The sequence below is a fragment of the Erpetoichthys calabaricus genome, chromosome 12 (genome assembly GCF_900747795.2).
Source record: "Erpetoichthys calabaricus chromosome 12, fErpCal1.3, whole genome shotgun sequence".
Lineage (NCBI taxonomy): Eukaryota > Metazoa > Chordata > Cladistia > Polypteriformes > Polypteridae > Erpetoichthys > Erpetoichthys calabaricus.
The window spans coordinates 33706162-33729296 of record NC_041405.2 but is presented as its reverse complement, the minus strand read 5'-3'; the positions used below and the strand labels follow the sequence as shown (position 1 = coordinate 33729296).

The 23135-nt window shown below is 39.9% G+C and overlaps 1 protein-coding gene across 1 annotated transcript in view; it reads right to left on the bottom strand.

The window, feature by feature from the left end:
- Nucleotides 1-23135, bottom strand: part of LOC114662063 (glutamate receptor ionotropic, NMDA 2B-like) — a 666325-nt gene that overhangs the window by 104727 nt on the left and 538463 nt on the right. The window contains exon 6 of the mRNA XM_051934405.1: nucleotides 348-553. Within this exon, the coding sequence (XP_051790365.1) occupies nucleotides 348-553 (206 nt within the window). The remainder of the gene's footprint in view (nucleotides 1-347; nucleotides 554-23135) is intronic.

Sequence of the window (23135 nt, the reverse complement as noted above, 5' to 3'; positions counted from 1 at the left end):
ATATAATATAAATGTATAATAATATATAAATGTACTTTTTACCTACGCTCTGACCCATGAGGTCTTGTCTACAGGTTATAATAATAATTCTTTGCCTTTATATAGCGCTTTTCTCACTACTCAAAGTGTTCAGCAATTGCAGGTTAAGGGCCTTGCTCAAGGGCCCAACAGAGCAGAGTCCCTTTAGGCATTTACGGGATTCGAACTGGCAACCTTCCAATTGCCAGTGCAGATCCCTAGCCTCAGAGCCACCACTCCACTGTTATGGTGCCCTAACTCCTGTATTATCTCTTATTTTAAGGCACAAAGAATTCAAACAACACACACTTTCAAACAGCCAGACTCACGATTTCCTCTGTTTTCTGCAGGGCACAGTATTGCGCATACATGTCCCACTGAGGGGATCCACGTTTTCAACAATAACAAAGGGAGCTTCTTCCAAGGTGGCGATGCTCAGGTGGTCATCTTCCCTCTCTTCTGCATCAGAAAACAGGTCAAACCGTGGCCAAACGTGGTATTTCATCGAAAGGGTGCGGTTTTCCCATTTTCCAACCTGCTCATAAAAACAGAAGGGTGCCGTGGTTACCTTCAATAGTAATCTACAGGACGGGAGGAAAAAACAATATTTTAAAGAATTAAGACAGGCGTCAGCTAAATAAAAAGGTGTTATCAATTCCAAGGAAGTTATTTTCCATTTGTAACTGAAACAAATCGCTAATTAGCTTTCATTCACATAAAATGATCTTAGAATGAAGTCAGTGTGTACTCCTTTCACTATAAAAGAAAACAATGCCCATTTAGTAACTAAATACACATGGCCGCTACTATTATCCTTACGTTGCATGTTAGAATTGAGGTTTTATTTACTAGTAAATTCCATGTAACTAACATAGATATGGCAATAAAATATTTACTTTAAAGACTGGGCATTAAGCTAAATCAGCATAACATAAATAATTAAGACAGCCATACAAACACTGGAACTAAAGTGCACACTGCTATAATACAAATAAATTAGCTTTCAACTGCTTCACATACAGCAGAGCTAAGGACTGCCAAGCTGTGACAGAGTCTGATTTGACTCATCAGATGAGAGATGTTAGGAGCAGGCACTGATACAGCATGTTGCTGCACCCACCACATGACAAACCACGTCAGGAGCCCAAAATTGGACCCCAGAACAGCCAGGACAACAGGTGAGTGACACCTCAGCACCACACTAGTTTGAATGGAATGGAACAGCGTGAGTTTTTTTTTTTTTACATTGGCTGGAGTGCCAATCCTGCCAGCAACCCCTGAGTTTTCCCTGCAAGTTGGAGGACCTGCTTTTAGGACTGGAAGCAGGTTAATGTCATACCCAGAACGGCAGCAAATGCTGGTTAAGGGTCTTGCTCAAGGGCTCAAAAGAGTTGAATCACTTTTAGCATTTACGGGATTCGAACCGGCAATCTACCAATTGCTTAGCCCCAGAGGCACAGATGAGAGGGGACAATAAAAGACACATGCGAATATGCTTTGAGATTATGCTTCTTCTGGCATTTCACAATGGGGTGTGTTAGAAAAACAGAGAAACTTTTGTGCTGAGTCAATGTCTTGTTAGGGGAGGCATGATGGCGGAAAGGTGGGGAATAGGGTGTAGTACAATAGGAAGAGAAGCAGGCAAGAGTTATCCATCCATCCATCCATCCATTTTCCAACCCGCTGAATCCAAACACAGGGTCACGGGGGTCTGCTGGAGCCTATCCCAGCCAACACAGGGCGCAAGGCAGGGAACCAATCCCGGGCAGGGTGCCAACCCACCGCAGGGCAAGAGTTATTCTTAACTTTATTTCCTATTGAACTTGAACCTCTCCACATTTACCTGAATAAGCAATGAGAAGACCTGGGCATTAGAAAAGAAAAATATGAACACAAACAATGTCTTTCTGCTGATGAAATGGTACTTTAATTCAATGTTACATTCACACGTGCTACATGTATTGAATTCATTTTACTAAACTGTAGTGTTTAAGGTTAATCAGTGTAAATGTACATTATTTCTATAAAGGACCCTGAATATAAGCTTAAATCTGATTTCTTCTGTTTAACTGTCTCATGATAATTCACATATTCATGAGTTTTAATTATACTATGCTTAACGATCTATTAAAAGTCAACCTTAATGACCATATCAAATTTATTAAACAAGACCTCATTAACTAACTTAATATAACCTTTGCCCAGGAGAATTTACATTATTAAAATTAATATTCTATCTTAATTTTTATCTTTTTCTTTTTTCATCTTGGAATAGAAATAATCCAAAAATAAAATGTTAAAGATACAAAGCAAAGAGAAACGCCACACTAACCAATTTTAAGTTCTACTACTGAGTTGTGAATGTTCACTCACTGCAATTATCTAATTGGCCAATCATGTGGCAGCAGCGCAATGCATAAAGTCATGCAGATATACAGTAGGTCAGGAGCTTCAAATAATGTTCTCATCAGACACCAGAATCGGAAATAAAGGTGGTCTTGATGATCTTGACAGGGCATGATTGTTGTTGCTAGACGGGCTGGTTTGAATATTTCTATAACTGCTGATTTCCTCTGATTTTCATCCACAACAGTCTATAGAGTTTACCCAGAATGATGACAAAACACAAAAACAAAACATCCAGTGAACAGCAGCTCTGCAGATGAAAATAATAAGAGAGCTCAGAAGAGAATGGTCAGACTGGTTTGAGGTGAAAGAAAGGCTTCAGTAAGTCAAAGCACCACTCTGTACAACTGTGGCAAACAGAAAAGCATCTCAGAAGAAGAGATGACCACAATGGATTCAATTCAAGTAAGCCAAGAACAGAAGCCTGAGGCACAGGCTCATCAAAACTGGACAGCTGGATACTGGTCTGCTGTGGCATTCAGATTGCAGGATCAGAATTTGGCACCATCTGCATGAATCCATGCATTATGTCACCAATCTAGGCTGCTGATGGTTTAATGGTGTTGAGAATGCTTTCCTCGTACACTTTGAGCAATTTAGTAGCAATTGATCATTACTTGAAGGTCAACGTCTATTTTAGTATTGTTATAGACCATGTGTTTCTCTTATCCCTCTTCTAATAGCTACTTCCAGCATGATAATACATCATGTCACGTAGCAATAGTCACCTCAAACTGGTTTCACGAACATAACAATGAGTTTAGAATTCTTCAGAGGCCTTCCCAGTCACTGGATCTGAATCCAACCAAACACCTTTGGGATGTGGTAGAACAGCAGATTTGCAGCATTAGTGTGGCACTGACAAATCTATAGAAAATGTATGATGCAATCATGTCAACATGTACCAGACTCTCAAAGGAATGTTTCCATCATCTTATAGAATTCATGCTATGTGAAATTGAGGTTGTTTTTCAGAGCAAAAGGAAGCCAAACCCAGTATTAGTACAGAGTGCCTAATAATTTGCTCAGTGAGTTTATGAACTTATGGATGACTATAGAAAAGAAACCCTGCATCACTTCCTCCATATGCGTGAAACAACTACAATGAACTTAAGTCAACATAGATGAAATCCAGTAATTCAACTCTCACTTATAATATGACTAGCTGTACCCTGTGACTTCACCCACATAGTAATGAAACAAGACAAGCTTTAAAAATCTATAGACGTTGGCACTGTATCTGATCGTGTTCAGCTCTGACGGGAAAGAGTTCCCCGCGTGGGGAGAAAAGCACATGGCCGTGATATCTCTGGCAATCTGCAGCTACCCACTAAAACACATGGAGCTCTGATCTCTCTCTCAAAAATGTCAAACGTTACTCCTTAACAATCTGTAGATGATAATGTCTGCTGAACAAACAGGTATAGCTAGCTAAGCGGAGATAAGGTGCACTGCAACACGTGGCGAGACGTAGACCAACTCGAACAGAGGCTGCCGTATGAATGAGGAAGGCCTCACCCCCCTGCTCTCGGCCCACAGCCACTCTGTAGGATTTGTATAAACACATCGGTGCCGCCAGCGAACTATGGTACTTGGCACGATGAGAGAAGTCGCAAAATCAACTTAAAAGTTCAAGCAAATTATAGAAAACAACCAGATCTAAATCCGTTAAGTAATCCTCTTGTGAAAAGCAGACAGACATACAAACAGAATGCGCTTGGACCACAAAATTTTTAAAACCGTTTCTCAGCGAGCACCTATGGGCCAAGGGTTAACTACATAACAAATTTCAAGTCCCAGGTCCTCATGATTTGGGAGATTTTGTGATGAGTGACTCAGTGGTATTTGACTTTTATGTATATAGATACCAGTGCAGGAAATAGTTGAAGGCTTGGATGTTATTCTCAATTATATTTTCATCATCCCTGAATTATACTATATTTAACATACTGTATTATGTGGAAAAATAACTGGTATTGAAACGTTCAGAGATCTGCATATTTTCATTGTTTGAATAACTTTTGCCTTATATATAATCTTTTAGCCACACTTTTTAACAAGCCAGTGATTTTGAAGCTACTTTCCTAATATTTCTGCACTATTTTCTGTGAAAGTCTTAGTTTTAAACTGCAACATAGCCACGGGAAGTATCCAGTAACTGTATCAGTGCTTTTAAAACAAAGCGCCCTTAGACAATCTCAGAACCCTTAGACATCCACTTTCCAAATTTAACCTTCAGATTCTCACATTAAAAAAAAAGAGAAACCTGTTATGCTCAAGGAGCAGGCCACAGAAATTAAACATGATGTGTCTCTGAATAGGCCACCTTAGATTGAGTTTCTTTAATAACGGATACTTTAACCAGTTTGTTTTGAACGTTTCCTCAATTTATATAACAGTGTGTCCCTAGAGACAAAAAGGTATATCATTCACTGATTAAAATGACATTTGTCAGCTAACCCACACCTGGAACCCTGTTTCCCGGAAAACTCTTTATTGCTCTCTGTAACAAAGCATTAAATAAGATCTGATTTTTAGAAACATAATAAGCAGTGAACTTACTTAGAAAGTAATATCTTTAGTGCAATGTTACTAAAAGACAAAAGTATGTATTTTAGGTTACTAGACATCCAGAAAAAAAAGCAAGATGTTACAAAACAATTTTAGAAGCATTCTAGGTTAAGGTTGTGCTTCTGCAGCTGAGACCTGGATTATTTAAGGCAAACAGACCATTTGGCAAAAGCTGGACTTGCGTCCCATGAGCAAGGTCCAAAAATATGGATAATTAACCATTTGGTCTTCCTTAATGCCTGAAAATCTAAATTTTGTGGGGTCTCTGACAATAAATTTTAAACATATGTTATGGGGTTATAAATCATTTAGTGCCCATTACTGGGTTGCAAGAAACTATTGAAGCAGCTGGCAGACAGCTTTTCATGGACTGGACAGCCCGTTCATCAGGTAAAGGAAAAATGTTCATTGACAAGCCTCAGGAGGATTTTGAGAAAGAGAAAACTTTTGGAAAAAAAGAATAAATAGGAGCCCCCCACAGCTGTTTGGTGCTTGAATTGGTGTCAGCAATAATAAAGACATGGTAGGGATAGCAAGTGATGAAGACTGCTAATACCATGATACTGACAGTATTCATGTTAAAGGGGTAGACTGCTTTACACTTGAAATGACATGTGTTTGCCCTCCATGTTCTTAACTGACTAGAGCTGCAGTGCTGGTTGTGACACTGTTGAGAATTAGCTCACAGAATGCAATTACCTTAATCTGCATGCCATTTTAGCATTGCACACACATGGCATATGTGTGTTTATGTCTCATAAAACTGGCTTTTCTGGGTGATAATGGTCAAAGGTATAAGACATTGCCTTTGTCTGCATCTGTGAGTGATGCAATTTGTCTGCTTAAGATATGCATTCTCAGTAGTTCATTTATTGCATATTCTATAGTACTAGAGGGAGGTTTCAATGTTCAGCCATCAAGGGAGAACTAAAAGAATCCGTTGATTACCACAAGACATTAAGCAACATGTGAGAACAGTAAGTGTTATTGTCACATAATAATAATAATAATAATTCATTACATTTATAATTACATGTTGATAGAGTGATGAAAGTTTTTTTTAGCATTACCAATTTTTCATTAAAATATTTTGCACAAATAATGCTGATGGTCCAGGTCCTGTCTAAAGTTTTATAGCAGTTGCCATATGCTATACAACAGAGGTGCCTAATACATAGATCACGATCGACCGGTAGATCGCAAAGGTAGTGCAGGTAGATCGCGTTGCATTCAAAAAAAATTTTTTTTAAATGTTAGTCTATCATAGGGCGGCACGGTGGCGCAGTGGTAGCGCTGCTGCCTCGTAGTTAGGAGACCCGGGTTCGCTTCCCAGGTCCTCCCTGCGTGGAGTTTGCATGTTCTCCCCGTGTCTGCGTGGGTTTCCTCCGGGCACTCCGGTTTCCACACAGTCCAAAGACATGCAGGTTAGGTGGATTGGTGATTCTAAATTGGTCTTAGTGTGTGCTTGGTGTGTGGGTGTGTTTGTGTGTGTCCTGCGGTGGGTTGGCACCCTGCCCAGGATTGTTTCCTGCCTTGTGCCCTGTGTTGGCTGGGATTGGCTCCAGCAGACCCCCGTGACCCTGTGTTCGGATTCAGCGGGTTGGATAATGGATGGATGGATGGATGACATACAGGGCGGCCAGTCTGAGATCTCTTTTCTTCTAACACACGGGTCATCCTGCACGCACGATCAAACGCGTGAGCTACTGCAAAACTCCGGCTGTGATCTAGTTAGCCTTCCAGTTTATATTGACTAAAGAATGGGTTTAAAAAAAATTGTTCGGGGGGTATGGGCTGGATGTGGAATTGAAAGATGATTTTTTTTCTCACAATGTCACAATTGAAGTGCGTTTGTCTGATCTGTCAATCTATCATTGATATTCCAAAGAAGGAAAATGTGGAAAGGCACATTCGAACTGTTCATAAAAACTACGAAACTGACTTCCTTCCGAAAAGCGATTTGAAAAAGAAAAAGGAGAGGGAACTAAAATCGCAGTTAATCGGACAGCCGTCATTTTTCACTCGGCTGAATTCAAAAGCAAAGGCAGACACACCGAAGCAAAAGGGGGCGCGAATGTTGCCATATGTGGTGTAATTTCGCTATTCGTAGGAAAATTTTAAACTTGTAGTGGTGTATCGGCAGCAAAAAATATAGGAATAAATTTTATTAGGGTTTCAAAAAAATGTTAGGGGGGGGCGCAATTAAAACTGTTATGAAAACTTGGGTCGCAAATACTTAAAGGTTGAGAAACGCTGCATTTAGGGAAGATGTTGAGGGTGATCCACCCGCATCAAAAATTGCAACACTGTTTCTCCTAAAGCTCCTCTACAGTGGAGGATGAGATTTTGACACTACAGGATGACATTCAACTGAAGTCTGGGGCTCATGGACAGTTTTAGAACTTACTCACAGAGGAAAAGTACCCAAACACAAGGAAATGTGCTGCCTCCTTGACTGCATTATTCGGCTCTACTTATTTATGCGAGTCAGCCTTTTCCCACATGAAGATTATTAAAGCTAAATACTGTAGAGACCATAAATGTATTGAATTGTTATTGTGCCATAAGGGTTATTCAGTTATGCAAGGTACAACATATATTTTATGTATAAAGTATACTCAATATATATGCTATATACCATTTTTAATGTAGGTAGATCATTTGGACCTGGTCATTTTAAAAGTGGCTTGCAAGCCGAAAAAGTGTGGGCACCCCTGCTATACAATAAAGACATGTTTAATTGCCCCATAAGTACATCCATCCATTTTCCTGCAGTCTATGAAAACTTCTACGAATCCCATGGACAGCTAGAATTATCAGCAAAGATGTTCTTGATCATATAAACCCAGAGTTGCCCCAGGAAGGAAAGATCACCAGACAGAAACTGATCTATTTTGGACATATGATGATGGTGAATTCACTAGAAAAAGAGGTGCTACTCAGAATAGTCAGTGGTAAAAGGAAGCAAGGGAGACCAAGTGTCCGTTCACTGGATACCATAAAGAATGCCACAGAAATGAATATCAAGCAACTGAAAGAAGCTGTGGAAAACAGGGAAACATGGTGAGGACTGGCCTACAGAGTATCCAAGGGTCTGACACGATTGAATGGATAGGAGGAAGTGTGTGTGCCCTGCAAAGTCAGAGCATCCTATCCTGCTTTGGACCCTGCCATCTTTCTGTGAGGGCTATTTGTGATAGACTGCTTTGAGGTTTGATACTAAGCTGATTGAATACAAACTCTTCATGATTAGAAAGAAAAATAAGCAAAAAAAAAAAGAAATACCCCAGAAGTAAAAGTGACCATTCAATTTGCCCCAGACAACTCTGTTCTCTTCCTGTTATTTCTCATTCTCTCCCCTTCTTTTTACGTCAAAGTTGCCAAATTCCTCCTCGCACCCCAGGCTCCACTTCTTTGTTTTTTGATGTACAGGACTGATGTGCCTCACTGGTGGTTAAGCACTCGGTTATTGAAAGGTACTTTCTAGAGTAGAGGACCCTGGAGAGAAAAAAATACTGGATTTTCATTTGCATAAACCTTCTCTCGTCTGCCAATTTACCTAAATAGCTCTCTGCTACATACACTTCTGGGAGCACTTGTCTTTCCTCTGACCAGTAGCTGCAAACAGGAACAAATATTAATAACACACTGACTCTAAGATTAAGGACAGAGGAGCTTTTTACTGCTAGAGGTGTTGTTTCCTTGTCTCTCTTACTCTCTCTCAAATTAAGAATAGCTTCACAGTGACAGAAAGCAAAAACTGCCGGTTTGCATAATACATATTTATACAGTACAGCTGACCAAACCACACACAGCACTTTCTTGCTCAAACCAAGGCACCTGCTAACCTGCAATTATTTTAGCTGTAAAATACAGAAGACCCCTTAGGCAGGCAGGAGATAGGTCCTGAAATACATAAACATAAGTCACTTGACTACGCATTTTTATTGGCTGAAGTAGAGCAGAGTAAGCCGAGGTTCTTCGGCCCAGTAACACCACAACTAAGCCTGGAATTGTTCACAGAACACAACAATAGTCTATACATTGAATAGAAAACATCTTACTGAAATTTCATTTTTTGGTGATGTAAAAGCTGAACTCCAAATTGTGTCAGACTTTAATCACCTCAATAAGACCGTGTAACTACAAATGAAAAACACATTTTAGGAAAAAACAAAACTTTCAAGTTCAAATCCAGTTCAAATTTATTGTCACATCTTACTTGTAAAAGCATGCACTCCCTTTATAAATTTGTTCAGATTTAATCAGCCAGATTATTTACTAAAGTCATTTACCTTCATCTTACATTAAATGAAAAGAAGCCGATCAGCTGTAAAGCCCCGGTCCCTGTAGTTTTTGCACACTGCAGAGGTAACCACGATTCAAAAGGAGCTACCAAACAATCTATGTATATTATTGTAGAAAGGTACATAGCAGAAGAGGCCTATAAGCTGATGCAGATGATTCCTAGGCAGCAGTACGTCTGGTGTTTAACCAGTTCAGCTTGGCACATGTCTCTTCTCTTTTCAGATCACCACACTGGCCTCCTGTAATGTTTTATCTTCAAATCCATGATGCTGGCCTACAGAGCAGACAGTTTGTGAGCACCTATGCTATATATCTGGAGACACTTCTGAGATCCTATGCCTCCTTCTTGACCACTCAGGTCTGCTGATGAAAGGCACCTCAATCCAGATTCTTTTCATGTGTAGCTCTTGTATCCAGTAGGGGGTGCTAGCTCTCTTGTTGGAATAAGTTCTGTTGTAATTGTGGCATGTTACATAACCTAAAACTATCCATCCATCCATCCATTTTCCAACCCGCTGAATCCGAACACAGGGTCACGAGGGTCTGCTGGAGCCAATCCCAGCCAACACAGGGCACAAGGCAGGAAACAATCCTGGGCAGGGTGCCAACCCACCGCAGCTAAAACTATATAGTTATAATATAAAAAGCGATACCCCTCCCTTAGTGATATGGTGGTAAGAAATCACATAGGAGAAATAGCTTTTTTTAATGACAGTTTACGCTGCATAACAGATGAGGAAGCCAACGGACGAATGGGAGATACTGTCATCTGATCCGGAAAATCCTTCCAATGCAGTGACGAAAATAGTAGACTCTACACAAGGTCTTGTCATGGCTTCCTCATCTGTTATGCAGCATAAACCGTCATTAAAGAAAGCTAAGTTATTTCTCATATGTGATTTCTTACCGCAGTATCACTAAGGGAGGGATATCGCCTTTTTATATTATATCTATATAGTTTCGGGTTATGTAACATGCCACAATTACAAAATAACTTATTCCAACAAAGGAGCTAGCACCCCCTACTAGATACAAACTCCTAGCTGGTGTAATGAGCTGCCCACCTATATTCAAAATTCTGACTCCCTTATTGTATTTACAAAGTATTTGAAGAATCTCTTGGTAACTGAGTTCCTAACTAACTGACAATAGATGTTAAGTTTTATCACCTGTAAATTGTAGCCTTTGTTTGTGGTGATCAGTTTTGATCCCTTGTCCTGTAACACTCCCCCAGTCACCCAGGCTAAATGTTTACTAGATTATATTGACTTCTTTTGAAGGCACTTTGGATAAAAGTGTCTGCTATGCAAATAAGTTTAAATGTATAAGGTGAATATACAAGACAAGGCAAAATGGATAATAAGAGAAAAGCTCAACAGGTTGTCTGCTAAGAGGCCGATGACCGCATTACAGAACCTGTAAGAATTAATGGCAGTAACTGGCCACTCCCTGCATATCACGGCTATTTAATGTATTCTGCATATATATGTCTGATCTGCAGTGTATGGTGAGGTGGAAAGATGAAAGATATTTCTCAAAAAATGAATATCTTAGCCAGTATACATTTTGCAATTAAAGTACCATATCAAGCTAAATTGTGGAAATGCCTTGCACATGAAAGCAGAACATTTTGGACTTCATTCCCAAAGATGAATGTAGAAAAAGGCTGCACAGCTCATTGCCAAAAGAACATTACCTACAACCTTGGTAGTGGAAAAATTCAGTTTTTGGGCTCATGCAGTCAGGATAGAGGTGAACATGAATAGCTCCAACTTTTTTCACTGCTAGAAAACTTAAGGTAATTTCACTTTTCAACGTGTCAATGATCTATAGTACATGGCCAACTCAACCAAGGGATGACTAACAAAAAAAACAAAAAAATAAATAAAATAGGAAGACCAGTGATGGTCCAGAAATCAATCTGTGGACTCATTTAAAAACTGGGGTGAAATTGGTAAAAAAACATGTGTGCTAAGTTAATAGTGACCTAAGCAAATAGGTGTGTCAATGACATGCACAATTTTGCAAGCAAGTCATCACAAGTTTAATTGGTGGTCCAGGTCCTGTCTAAAGTTGTATAGCAGTTTCCATATGCTGTACAATAAAGACAAGTTTAATTGCCCCGTAAGTACATCCATCCATTTTCCTGCAGTCTATGAAGACTTCTACAAACCCCAGACTTCTACGAATCCCATGGACAGCTAGAATCACCAACAAAGATGTTCTTGATCATATAAACCCAGAGTTGTCGCTGGAAGGCAAGATCACTAGACAGAAACTGACCTACTGTATTTTGTACATATGATGATGGTGAATCCACTAGAAAAGGAGATGCTACTCAGAATGGTCAGTGGTAAAAGGAAGCAAGGGAGACCAAGGGTACATTTGCTGGATACCATGAAGAATGACACAGAAATGAACATCAAGCAATTGAAAGAAGCTGTGGAAAACAGGGAAGCATGGCAAGGACTGGCCTACAGAGTATCCAAGGGTCTGATATGATTGAATGGATAGAAAGAAGTGTGTGTGTGTCCTGCAAAGTCAGAGCATTCCAGTATTAAAAAGAATATGACCCATTAGCTCAATGTCAATTAGTTTACATTAATGATGATTGTGGATTGGGGTGACCTCCATCTCCTTCTCTCCCTCTGTCTCTGTATGCCATATTATCAATGCTTGGACAAACAAAGCAGAGAAAACAAACTATTTCATGTCTTCCTTCTGGAGATGAGGCAAGGTTTAGTCTTTACGTTCAAATGGATTTGATATATGGAAGAACTGGATGAACTTTTGACGAAAATAAAACAGTAACCAAAATCAAAATAAAAGTATGAATTACTTTATAAAAATGTATTTTTTTACTATAGTTATATGTGAGGTAATAGGTCAAAATATTTATTCATTGTGGCGGATGGACGGGGCCCTTGCCCGGCTGGGACGCCTTTCACGCCGGAAGGACTGAGGGAGCCAGCCTATTCAGAGCGTTACTTCATCTAGAGTGCTAGATGGCAACCCCCCTGGGTTGCAGCGGTGCCCAGGACTCCCGCAGGGCTTCATGGGAGTTGGAGTTTGCTGCAGCCCTGTTGGGATCTGTGGGCACCACCAGAGGGTGCTGTAGTTGCTGCTGAGCCCTACAGAGCAGCTGTTCCCATACACCCAGAAGCGCTGCCGGAAATAAGTCATCAAGCACCTGGAACACTTCCGGGTGTTGTATAAAAGGAGCCAGCAGCCACTACTCTAGGAGCCAGAGTCGGGAGGAGGAGGACAATGCTTGATGGGGGAAAGCGAAGAAGAAAAAGAAAGAAAAGAAGAAGTGTGTTATGCTTTGGGACTGTGTGTTAGACTTGTGGGGAATGGGGAAGGCGTTTCCCACAAAGGACAAAGAAAAATAAATAACGTGTGTTTTTTTAACTGTGCCTCTAGCGTCTGTCTGTGTAGGGTTGGGTGTCTGGCATGCCCCCTACATGTGTCACAGCATAAAGTCCATAGAGCTTTTACCATAAAATACACGGTGGTGCCTGTGAGAAATCACGCATCATCAGAGTGAAGGGCATATCCTACTCTGACAGACAATGGGAATTCAATCTGTTCTGACTCGAATACAGAATGCCACATTTGTAAGAACAATTCCAGGATTTCAAATTCTTCAAATACTTTGACAAAACTACTTTAGATAAGTAGCAAGGCCTACCCTAAAAGACATTCAAGATGGATATTAGGGTGCATTTCTTCACACCGAGTGTATTGGGAAAAAATTATTCTCAAATGATTTCAGTTATGCAGTATCAGCAAATATGTGGTCATGTAAGAAGTAAGTGAATTAAATGACTTAGCCTTTAGCAAGATGTACTGAACAGTCTTTGAAATCTTATGTGGTTAAAATCTTAAAATTCACATTTAAGAAATTAACTTTTTTTGCATGCTGAAGGATTGCTGAAAAAAAATGCAAATACCAATATAGTGTGCTTGACTGCAATGTCTATACACCAAATCATCTGTTTCATTAATTCCTTCTTTTGGCTTCATGCTTTCAACATTCACCAAGAGGTTTTTCCCAGGAGATGCCCAATTGCTAGTGTCTCTGCTGTGGAATGAATCTCCTGTTGACGGCTGATCCGAGGGAGCCAGCAGCAAGGAGGTAACTGCTCTGCTTATTTAAAAGTCAAGCGAGTCTACAGAGACAAAAGGGAGACTCAAGATTTAAGCAAGATCAGCGAAGCAGGCTTCAAAGAGGAGGTCAAATGAAAACGAGCTTACGAAAGGGAAATGTGTAAAGCATGGCTCTCTGAGCCAGAAAGTCACAATAAAAGGACTCTGAGCCAAACCAGCAAGAAGTGCTCTTCTCTCTGCAGTTGGCACAAGCCAGCACTTTCAATTTTGTAATTGTGAATGAGTGCCAGAAAACTCATTTGTCATTGTTTAAGATTAATTTTGGAATTGGTTTGCTTTACCAATGTGGGTGCTAACATGTAGTAAGAGCCTACACTGCAGCCATATAAAATAATCTTCAAAGACACACCAGTAATCATTTCTGCACATACCAGGGCAATGCCTCATAATGAAAACACAGAATAGAGCATTTCACATCTGGATAATTTCGCAATCGTGCTTTCAATTTTAGGCCAAACTGACAAAAAAAAAAGCAAGATACAGTGCAATTCCATAGAATAAGGATAAAAGAAGTAGTGGACATTATAGAAAACTACATGGCGCTAGTGTAGAACAAAGCCCTTAAAGTGGGCCAGAACATAATCTTTGCAATTTTTTAAAAAAATCTGTCGCATCTTAAATGCAGCCTCTATTTCCCAGAGCTCTTAGGGAGGCAGTGCAAGAACCCACACTAGCCTACTGCCCTGTAACTGGAGGGCAGGGCAATGTGACTTGCCAGAAGCTGCAAGTGCAAATAGGAAAAAGCAAACATGACAGGCAGAGAATTTATGAGATGGAAGATGTTTTTTTGTTGGATAAGAGGATTTTGAATTGGGTAAGTGGATTTGCCACCCCCACAGACAGCTTGGGAGACATTAGTTTTTTTCAATGGTAAGAAGTTATGTATTGTGTATATATTGTGAAAACCCTCATCGTGTTTCTCCTGTTCAGCTTTGGTGAGTAAGAGAAATTTGCTCAACCCCAAATGAAGAAAGATTTTATACTGCTAAAGTGCTAAACTGCCGGTGGACTGCAGACTGAAGATCACTGCCAGCATGTTTTGAACTTTTGATATCCTGTTGTGTGATAAGTACATTATGTGTTAAACTCATAGGAATGTTAACATATTAAAATAGAAAAAATATATTTATATACTGAATTTGCTGTCACCTGCAGAGTATAATTAGAATGAAAATTGAGTTAAGGGGAAGTTCTCTGTTTATGGCATATGGGCTCATTCTAAGGCCTACCAAAGGATTTATCATAAATATTTGGGGGGCAGAAATGATATATCCAACAATAACAACAAAAACAAATAATAATAATAATAATTTTTTTCTTCTTCTTTTGGCTGCTCCCGTTAGGGGTTGCCACAGTGGATCATCTTCTTCCATATCTTTCTGTCCTCTGCATCTTGTTCTCTTACACCCATCACCTGCATGTCCTCTCTCACCACATCCATAAACCTCTTAGGCCTTCCTCTTTTCCTCTTCCCAGGCAGCTCTATCCTTAGCATCCTTCTCCCAATATACCCAGCATCTCTCCTCTGCACATGTCCAAACCAAAGCAATCTTGCCTCTCTGACAATGTCTCACAACCGTCCAACTTGAGCTGACCCTCTAATGTACTCATTTCTAATCCTGTCCATCCTCGTCACACCCAATGCACATCTTAGCATCTTTAACTCTGCCACCTCCAGCTCTGTCTCCTGCTTTCTGGTCAGTGCCACCGTCTCCAACGCATATAACATAGGTGCTCTCACTACCATCCTGTAGACCTTCCCTTTCACTTCTGCTATATCCGTCTGTCACAAATCACTCCTGACACTCTTCTCCACCCATTTCATCCTACCTGCACTCTCTTTTTCACCTCTCTTCCACAATCCCCATTACTCTGTACTTTTGATCCCAAGTATTTAAACTCATCCACCTTTGCCTACTCTACTCCTTGCACCCTCACCATTCCACTGACCTCCCTTTCATTCACATACATGTATTCTGTCTTGTTCCTACTGACCTTCATTCCTCTCCTCTCTAGAGCATATCTCCACCTCTCCACGGTCTCCTCAACCTGCTCCCTACTATCACTACAGATCACATTGTCATCATAATTCTTAAACAGGCATAGTATAGAAGACACAAACATGGAAAAATAACACTAAATAATCAAAACAACAACAGAACTGCCACTCTAGGCTTTGAATTCCTTATTACAGACTGATTTAATTCAAAGTGCAAGAATCTCTCAGATTAAAACTTGCATTAAATTTCTGCAAATGTTATACTCTGTTGTTAACCAACACCCGTGACTTGACTGATTACAATCTTTACATTTACTTCTGTCATGCTAAAAACTTCTCCTTAGCTGGTCTCTCGCTGAAAAAACTGGCATTTCCCATTCACTGGATGATGGTTTTGCATTCTTTACATACAGCATGTAGGATATGGCAAGCAGGAATTACGGATAAATGTTTAAAGAAAATCATACTTTGATTTCATTGACTTTTGTGATTATATTAGGCTACTCATTTTATTTCAGGGACCTAAATTTAATTTAAATATTTAGGGGCTGCATGGTAATTGTCATTGTAGACTAGCTGTTCTGCTGACATGTTAAATAGAATGCTAACATTATATATATATTTGTTTATCCTGATGTTAAATGGTAGCTTGTTTTTCACTCAGGTGGCAGAGATTCAATTTTTTTGGGAATGGTGAAATTGAAAAATGAAAGAAAGCCTGCCAGTCCTGCCCACTTGCTAAGTGTTTTCTGGAGTGCACATATTTATGTAAGACAGCCTTTGTGAATGCCTTCTCTCTTGTATCCACCGGTTTCTACATACAGATATGGCACTGATGAGTCCTCTCAAAGCATTGTTGAGTACTTGCCATTGTGAGCTGACATGCTTGCACACATCCTGCACTGTAATTAATGCGCAATCCGCCTGTAGCTGGCATTCATGGTTGTCTACAGATCACATCTGACTGAAGAACAATTTGGGGCTGAAGTCATAATCTCCTACCATTACCCTATCAGTGCCTGGCATATTTGAAGCTTCATTAGTCAACTTTTTGACATTTAACTTTTGACTTTGTCAGTTGGGGGGCACTTGTGTGGCACAGGGTCATAGCAAGTGGTCATAACCTCACAGCTGACTCAAATCTCATAAAGAGCTTATAGATTGCATTTAGTCTATTAAATGTAAATTGAAAATGATGCCCGGGCAAAGCTAGGAAACTAAGGTTGTTATAAAATAGTGAATGGTATTAAATAACAGAAAAATTATGCCTCACAGGGTGTGATGGTTAACATGCTTCCCTTTCAGCCAAGAAATCCACTTTTAATTCCCACCCATTGTGCTTAACTTTTTTGTTTGACTAATCATTTCCTTCTCGTTATTTTTGTCATGGTTTAGGGCAGGACCATATTGTCTCCAGTATTATTTATTGCAGTTTGGTGTGTTTTGCATGAGATGAAAATAAAGTAACAATTTACTAATACTAAAAAATTTGATGTGAGCGTCAGTAGGCTTTGCGCCCTAGGAACCAAGTTACCCGAAGTATTCTATAACGTTTCAATAATTATTTACTGCTTTAATGCTGAACTTTCTGATCATGAAATAGGTCATTACAGTAGCAATTGATGAGAAGAATTCATAAATAATTACAGAATTACAGTATTTGAGGGTTCCTCTAGAGTGCCTGTTTCTTTTTTGCATGATTTGGCTCAAAAACTAATCAGCATATCGTCATCTCATAACAAGGCTTAAGCTTCAAGTTTGGTGTTTTTCCATCCAGCTGTTTTAGCTCTAGACAATCCTCAAGAAACTGTGACACACAGAAAAAGACAGACACACATCCATCATCGAGATATCAATGTTTTCTGCATCATGGGACCCTAAAACATCGAGATCTGTCAGAAACTGGAGATCGAAATTTTTGACGAATCTGAAGCTTTCGCTCCTCCCCCATAGATGGTAGGTTATGGTAGGGGAGGGCGCAAAGCAAACAATATATATTTCTTTTTTAATCACCATACACAATTTCCTGCATTAGGAATTTGTCAATTTCCACATACCCCAAGTTACTCTCCAGAGAGTTTTGGGGTCAGAGTGGAGGGTCAGCTATTTGTACAGCACACCTGGAGAAATTGCAGGTTAAGGGCTTTTGCTCAAGGGCCCAAAAGAGTAGTATTCCTTCTGTCACATCCAGGATTCGAACTGGTAACCTTCAAATTTTCAGTCTTTACACTTTAGCCACAGAGCCACCACTCCACCTACATACAAAATGCATTAAGTTTATGGGTAAAGTGTTTGGTACTATACAATATGTAAATAGTGTACTTTATACCTTACCATGCACTCACCTGAGGACTCTGAATAACTCCTGTGATGGACGGCCGGCAGCTCAACCCGGCCGAAACCCCCAGGTCGCTAGATGGCGACTTCCCTGCAGCTTAGTGGTGCCCCAGATTCCCGTAGGGCTTAGATGGAGTTCGGCTTCACAGCCCTGTTGGGTACCGTGGGTGCCGCCAGGGGACACTGCAGGGAGACACGGGGATTTCCATTTCCAATATAGCCCGGAAGTACTCCCAAGTCATGGGAATGGAAGGACAGAAGTACTTCCAGGCTGAAGAAAATACAAGTCTCCATCTGACCCGGTAGTGCTGGTGAATCACATGGACGGTGGGACAGAAGCATTTCCGGGTCAAGGACTATATAAAGGACTGATGGGAACACAGCAGGAGAGCCGGAGTTGGGAAGGAGTGTGACGGAGCTGCTGTGAGGAGAGAATTGTTTAATTATTGTATTATTATAGTTATTGCCTGTTTGTTGTGGTGGAGGTGCTTTGGGGCACTAAAGTGAAGAAAGTAAATAATATTCTTAGCACTTTTAACCTGTCACCAGGGTGTTTGTCAGTTGGGCTAAAGGTGAGCAACAGCGCCACCTAGCATCCACGATTACACTCCGTTAGTATGCACATAAATACATTCAGTGGCCACTTTCTGTAACATGCACTCAAGCAAATGAGTGCAACAGCGCTTATCAGTCACCTATGCTATAGAACTATGATTACTATACTGTATGCAAGAAGGCACTAAAACAACTGAATCAATATTTTAGTGCTTCTATATTGAATTTATGAGAGATATAAAAATAGAGTGGAGTGATATTAATTTTCCAGAGAATAAAAAACAATTACTAAAAGACAGCTCTGGCATGTTTCTAATAAAAGAGAGCAGCTGAGTTTGTGAGATGCTTAAAGGCCATGTCTTAGCTGCTTTTGTTCTATCTATGTCATCCCTGTTTTGCTTCCTATGCATGTTATATACTAAAGTTCTAGAAACTTGACTGTGATGCCTTCCTGTCATGTATGATCACTGTTTGTCATTCCATGTCTTCCTTATTCCCCTTTAGTCAGCTCCTCAACAGAAAAACAAGCAGGGACCAATGATAACCCAAAACATATGTCCACAAGTCTGTCCACAAGGACTCAGCTTGCATCATAGGAAAAGGAGCCAAAGAACTGTACCAGAGAGCTATGGAGAAGCATTGGGATTAATAAAGTATCTATCTATCTATCTATCTATCTATCTATCTATCTATCTATCTATCTATCTATCTATCTATCTATCTATCTATCTATCTATCTATCTATCTATCTATCTATCTATCTATCTATCTATCTAGAAGCAGAATCAGACTAGTTAGATTTATAGATCATTTATATAAGCTTTACTGCCTTAGTTTTTGTCAGATCCTTTAACTGTCATAGCATACGTTACAATTTAATTTCAGAGTCAGCTGACATTTATTGAGATAGTGTCTCTAAAAGGTTACATGCATGGGATACAGGTTTATCAAAACCTTGCACTTGAATATGTTCAGGGTTGATTCTTCCTTAATGTCTGATGATTCCAAAATAGATATTATCTCCTATTAAATTTGAACTGAAATATGTGTGTTCATTGACTAAATGGTAGGAAGTCACCTACAGTATGTATTAAACAATGATTTATAGTTTACTAAAGGGGCAAGGCCCCCTGGCACCTTTGGCGCCCAACCCCCAGTTGTGACCAGTCTGCCGCTCGTGTTGTGAAGAGGGGGGCTGAACACACCCCAAGGAGATGCGGTCGCTCCTCCGAAACCCCCTCTTAAATGGTGATACAATGGGAAACAAATGCAGTTTTTTTTACCTCCTGTTTGCTTGATCTGCTGCTGGCTTGCTGCTGTTGCTGCCGTGCCGTATGATCTGCTTCTCGCACAGCACTTCAAATGTTTAAAAGCCTGTACAGCAGCTGTCCTACTCTTTGTCTTTTATTTCTGGCCCCGGGTGTTTAAATCTTGGTTAAGTCTCGTCTCGCGGGACATGAGTTCCTGATATTTTTTATAATTTAAAAATGGAATAAGAATCTGAAAATCTAACAACATTACATTAAAGTTCGATACATTCTGAAAAAAATGATACCAAACATATATATGCAGGTTTTAAAATAAGCCCGATTTAAAGTGTGACAAAAAATATCACATAAAATCATTGTACAAAATCGTTGCACTTTTAGGCTTAGGATTTTATATATACAGTGGTGTGAAAAACTATTTGCCCCCTTCCTGATTTTTTATTCTTTTGCATGTTTGTCACACAAAATGTTTCTGATCATCAAACACATTTAACCATTAGTCAAATATAACACAAGCAAACACAAAATGCAGTTTGTAAATGGTGGTTTTTATTATTTAGGGAGAAAAAAAAATCCAAACCTACATGGCCCTGTGTGAAAAAGTAATTGCCCCCTGAACCTAATAACTGGTTGGGCCACCCTTAGCAGCAATAACTGCAATCAAGCATTTGCGATAACTTGCAATGAGTCTATTACAGCGCTCTGGAGGAATTTTGGCCCACTCATCTTTGCAAAATTGTTGTAATTCAGCTTTATTTGAGGGTTTTCTAGCATGAACCGCCTTTTTAAGGTCATGCCATAGCATCTCAATTGGATTCAGGTCAGGACTTTGACTAGGCCACTCCAAAGTCTTCATTTTGTTTTTCTTCAGCCATTCAGAGGTGGATTTGCTGGTGTGTTTTGGGTCATTGTCCTGTTGCAGCACCCAAGATCGCTTCAGCTTGAGTTGACGAACAGATGGCCGGACATTCTCCTTTAGGATTTTTTGGTAGACAGTAGAATTCATGGTTCCATCTATCACAGCAAGCCTTCCAGGTCCTGAAGCAGCAAAACAACCCCAGACCATCACACTACCACCACCATATTTTACTGTTGGTATGATGTTCTTTTTCTGAAATGCTGTGTTCCTTTTACGCCAGATGTAACGGGACATTTGCCTTCCAAAAAGTTCAACTTTTGTCTCATCAGTCCACAAGGTATTTTCCCAAAAGTCTTGGCAATCATTGAGATGTTTCTTAGCAAAATTGAGACGAGCCCTAATGTTCTTTTTGCTTAACAGTGGTTTGCGTCTTGGAAATCTGCCATGCAGGCCGTTTTTGCCCAGTCTCTTTCTTATGGTGGAGTCGTGAACACTGACCTTAATTGAGGCAAGTGAGGCCTGCAGTTCTTTAGACGTTGTCCTGGGGTCTTTTGTGACCTCTCGGATGAGTCGTCTCTGCGCTCTTGGGGTAATTTTGGTCGGCCGGCCACTCCTGGGAAGGTTCACCACTGTTCCATGTTTTTGCCATTTGTGGATAATGGCTCTCACTGTGGTTCGCTGGAGTCCCAAAGCTTTAGAAATGGCTTTATAACCTTTACCAGACTGATAGATCTCAATTACTTCTGTTCTCATTTGTTCCTGAATTTCTTTGGATCTTGGCATGATGTCTAGCTTTTGAGGTGCTTTTGGTCTACTTCTCTGTGTCAGGCAGCTCCTATTTAAGTGATTTCTTGATTGAAACAGGTGTGGCAGTAATCAGGCCTGGGGGTGGCCACGGAAATTGAACTCAGGTGTGATACACCACAGTTAGGTTATTTTTTAACAAGGGGGCAATTACTTTTTCACACAGGGCCATGTAGGTTTGGATTTTTTTTCTCCCTAAATAATAAAAACCATCATTTAAAAACTGCATTTTGTGTTTACTTGTGTTATATTTGACTAATGGTTAAATGTGTTTGATGATCAGAAACATTTTGTGTGACAAACATGCAAAAGAATAAGAAATCAGGAAGGGGGCAAATAGTTTTTCACACCACTGTATATATATATATAGAGAGAGAGAGAGTAGATTGAAAATATAAATGGAAGACCATTTGTATTTTTTAGAAGGAAAGGGAAAGGTTGGTGAAATAATTAACTTTCTGAAATGTGACTTCCTTTACCTTTGCTAAATGCATCGTTGCACCTTTAATTATTTTTACTTAAAAAAATAATAATGCCTTGCATTCTAGAAATTTTCTTGGACAAATTGCGAACCTCTGCTAAGACTAACAACATCATTTATGTCTTTTTTTGTGTACATGCACTATATTTGTGACAGTACTGCACTCTAAGGTCAATCAGAAATATCTCTCAGCGCCTTTTGTCCTGTGAAGACTCCACACTATCCCATTTCTACATTTCCAACTCCTGCCTTTTTTAAACAACTGGAAATCTAATTATGAATACCTGCCTTAACACGAAAGCTCAACTTAACAAACTGGACCATGCAAAGTAAACTTTGAAGACCAACAGCTACGTTCATCTGTAGTGTGAATTTCACCTTGTAACAGTTGTCAAAGGTTGGTCAGCATGCACAATATCCTCATTCTGGTGGCATCTTGTAAGCAAATATTAACATGCCAAGTTAATGGAGGAAGAATGGAGAATGTATTATTATGTAATTTTCATCCACAAACCAAATATATAGTGGCAACAAGATATAGCTGTCTGTGTTATTCAGCTTTCCTGTGGGGGTAATCTGGCCCTTTAATGATCAATGGGCCAATAGCTTTGCAGAGAAGAGGGAGATTCTGGGAGCATCCCATGAGTTTTACATAGCCTAGCCCAAAAGAACTGCTTTGGTTAGCTATGAAGCACTTCATGTCTTTGACTTTAAAGGACCTCCTCAACACAAGCCAGGAGATTCAGATGTAGAATCGAGGTAAGGACTCACTTGGCACTGTGTAGGGGAGGCCAGTGTGGCTTAAGAGAAACGTGCAGTAGGTAAGAAGGAGTGTAGTGTGTGCTTGTACTTAACTACATGACTAAGTGGAATAGCCACCCCATGGGGAGTTAGGAAAAATAATTTCTATTAGATGAGCCCAGAGAGGCATAGGCTTTCTTTATTTTTATTGCTTCCATGAACACATTTATTGATACCTACCTTTTTGTGTGTTTACTGTTTAGTTAATACATTTTTGATACCTTGGTCTCAGTAGCATTATTCCAAGTTTAGTGTTTGCTTGAAAGTACTCGCTTTTGGCCACAAAGTTTATCTCATAATTGAAGTGTTGTTCCATTTATTTATATATTCTCTTTATTCCTTTTTGGCTGCTGCCTTTAGTCACATTACTGGAGAAATATGCTGGTTTAATAAGAATATTATGGAATTTGCTGATGTGGAATGTGCCTTTGCAAAGTAATCTGTTATCGCTTATTTCAGCAGTGCTGTATGGTGCCCTGTGTGATGGCATCATTGCACAGTTTCAGACTCCGGGCACCTGGAGCCATAACTGTATAACCATGGGATGGGAGAATGGAG